Raw genomic sequence first — 2,784 nt, forward strand, 5'->3', positions numbered from 1 at the left:
GAAGAGCCGGGGTCGTTGGTGCCGAGAACAGGATTGCCACCAGTACAAGTAGCTGAGGCTTGAACCATACTGGGCATAGGATCCAGGATGATCTTCACATCGGGCTCGCAATCGAATTCGATGCCCAGCACATCTGCGGCCTTTTTCAAGTAGTTCAGAATACTGTTGTGACCAACTGAGCATGTCGACTCTACAATCTGGACCCCTATTGCCTTCAAGTCATAGACCATACCATCCTGCGTGAAGCATCGTTCACACTCGAGGTCGTCTTGGCTGAGGAAACGTTTCCTTCCATCAGATGCGGTCAATGCCTGCGCAACCATATCCGGTAGAAGACGAACATCGAGTGAGTTTCCGCGATGGGATAGTCTCAACAGGGTGCGTTGGGAGGCTATCACATATAATAGGACCGTCGATAGTAATGCCGAACGTGCGAACACCATGATGCTAGGAAGGGATATTCCTGAAAATAACCGTACCCGCGCGATTGCAGATCACAAGATGCCGGTATTATTCGAGCCTGGCTGGAGGCGACTCAATCCGGAACGTGACCCGCGTGGTAACAGTAACGATCGCACAAGCGCCTACAAACAACTACATCCTGCAAATGTATGCCACTTTAGCAACACTCACAGAATTAACGATTACGATAGTCGTAAGAACTATGAGTTTGTCGCTAACCTTCTCACGGCGGTTGTGTCGTCACCTAGATACGGTAATACGAACATATCATAGGCTTCAAGTAGACCTGCTGCAAGCGTGCGAGCGGTATTACTTTGCGGCGCACAATGTCTGTCTGTTGTAGGGTTCGGAACAGATATGAGCTAATTGGTGGTTTCAATGCACATATCAGCCAACACAAGCGAGAGGGACCTTACTATGAGTATTTGGATGCAGTAGCGAGATGGGAATGACAATAAGAGGCGCTAAGAACTGGGACGATGAACAGCTAACAATCAGCCCATGCCCAGTTGCCACGCGACCAGATTCAGCATCGCACGCGTGACAATGACCGCATTATCTGTTCATTCGCTGCATTCGAATTCATGCACGTTGGAGCCCCTGTACTTTCCCGACACAACCCCGAAATACACCTTTTTCGCTTCGTCTCGAATAGTCACGCCTCGACATACTGACGCCTCCTATGGCGACGCCAGTCGGGCGTGTAGTGTCTCGGTGAAAGAATGTCCATCTGTTTCGTGTTGTATATCCGATCTCTAACCTAGATCACTGCAGCTTAGACCATGCTTCGATTGCCGAAGATCGGCAATTTCTATACAAGGTATGATGTTAAGATTTTAAGATTAAGGCCTCAGGCCTAAGGCCTATTTTATACTATGATGAGATTGTGTTAATGTCTCCTTTTGTGTATTTATGTAGCTAGTATCTCAGCGTAAGCTGGCACTACTTTTAGTTATCATACTCATAATTATAAGACCTATTAAGGATCGGTTTAGTAGTGAGCGTCACCCTCGGGCTGCTGATGAACACAGGTTCCCAAGACTAAGACGAAACCTGCTCTTATCCTAGAGGAGCACAGTGCGAGACACGTTCTTAGCTACGCTCGACGTTAAGCATGAAAGGCGCACAATTGCGCTGTCTACTAAAGGTATCTCGCTGTGGTACTGTACTTAAAGACCACAGTGAAGACTAAGTGTCTTCAATGACTCTGTGTGAGCTGTGTTGTGGTGATTATTTCAATTCACTACAGTATGTGAGGTTATCAAGGAATGATATCCACCGGGCTTGATTTCCCCCCCCCCCCCCCCGCCGAAAAACGAGTTTCTCGAAGTATGATCCTAGCAGTCTGAAGCGTCGCAACTTAGCATTAATAGTACGATGTTGTCGTTCCGTAAGGCCATTTGACGGGCTACCCCTAACCGGTGTCAAACGCCAAATATAAGGGAAGTCTCTACGACCATCTTGGAACTGACTTCCATTATCAGATATCACAATAGATGGTACACATCCCCAATTGGGATACACGAAATTGAGTAAAAGCTTCACATCCTTATGAGTAGGACAATATGTAGTAGCTCTACCAAGCACCAGATCAGAATAATAGTCACAAAATGTAACAACGGACATTGATAATACGAGACTCATAACGACTAGGGTCGTATGAGCGACGATACTTGGTCGTTAGGTAGTCTTCAGCAGTACCCAACATCTGATCATAATCATGCATCCAAACATCATCACCACACGCTCAACTTGATCAAGCATAGCAGATCTCACCAACGGCTTACAAGCACTAGTAAGAAATAGCCATTCAGCACGACGTGATAACTGCAAAAGCTTACTAGTATTCTGAATCTCCTTGACAAACCAACTGATACGCCTCTTATCTTGAAAACCATTATAAGCTTCACCATTAGGTAGCGGCAACTCAGAAACAGTATTCACAATCCTCGTCGTAATAACCTCTGGCTCACTTGAAGTTGATGCGCCAGATCTACGAGACAGTGTCTCGTAGAGTGATATCATCCATATAATGAAGGATAGTGATATCCTCCATGTGATGGAAGATCGTAGTGATATCCTCCATATAATCACGCTAAGCCAATATATCACCAAAGGTCGCTTTCTTATCGGTGAGCATCTCCTCACGTGATAACTGCAAAAGCTTACTAGTATTCTGAATCTCCTTGACAAACCAACTGATACGCCTCTTATCTTGAAAACCATTATAAGCTTCACCATTAGGTAGCGGCAACTCAGAAACAGTATTCACAATCCTCGTCGTAATAACCTCTGGCTCACTTGAAGTTGATGCGCCAGATC

At 45.8% G+C, this 2,784-nt stretch overlaps 1 protein-coding gene across 1 annotated transcript; it reads right to left on the bottom strand.

Moving 5' to 3' along the window:
- Positions 1-98: 98 nt before the first annotated feature.
- On the bottom strand, positions 99-323 carry Pmar_PMAR024258 (hypothetical protein; the record flags this gene model as incomplete). Its single annotated transcript, XM_002765694.1, has 1 exon — positions 99-323. A coding segment is annotated over one exon (225 nt), but the record flags the coding sequence as incomplete, so codon positions are not given.
- Positions 324-2,784: the final 2,461 nt, after the last annotated feature.

The sequence above is a fragment of the Perkinsus marinus genome (genome assembly GCF_000006405.1).
Source record: "Perkinsus marinus ATCC 50983 genomic scaffold scf_1104296975094, whole genome shotgun sequence".
Lineage (NCBI taxonomy): Eukaryota > Perkinsozoa > Perkinsida > Perkinsidae > Perkinsus > Perkinsus marinus.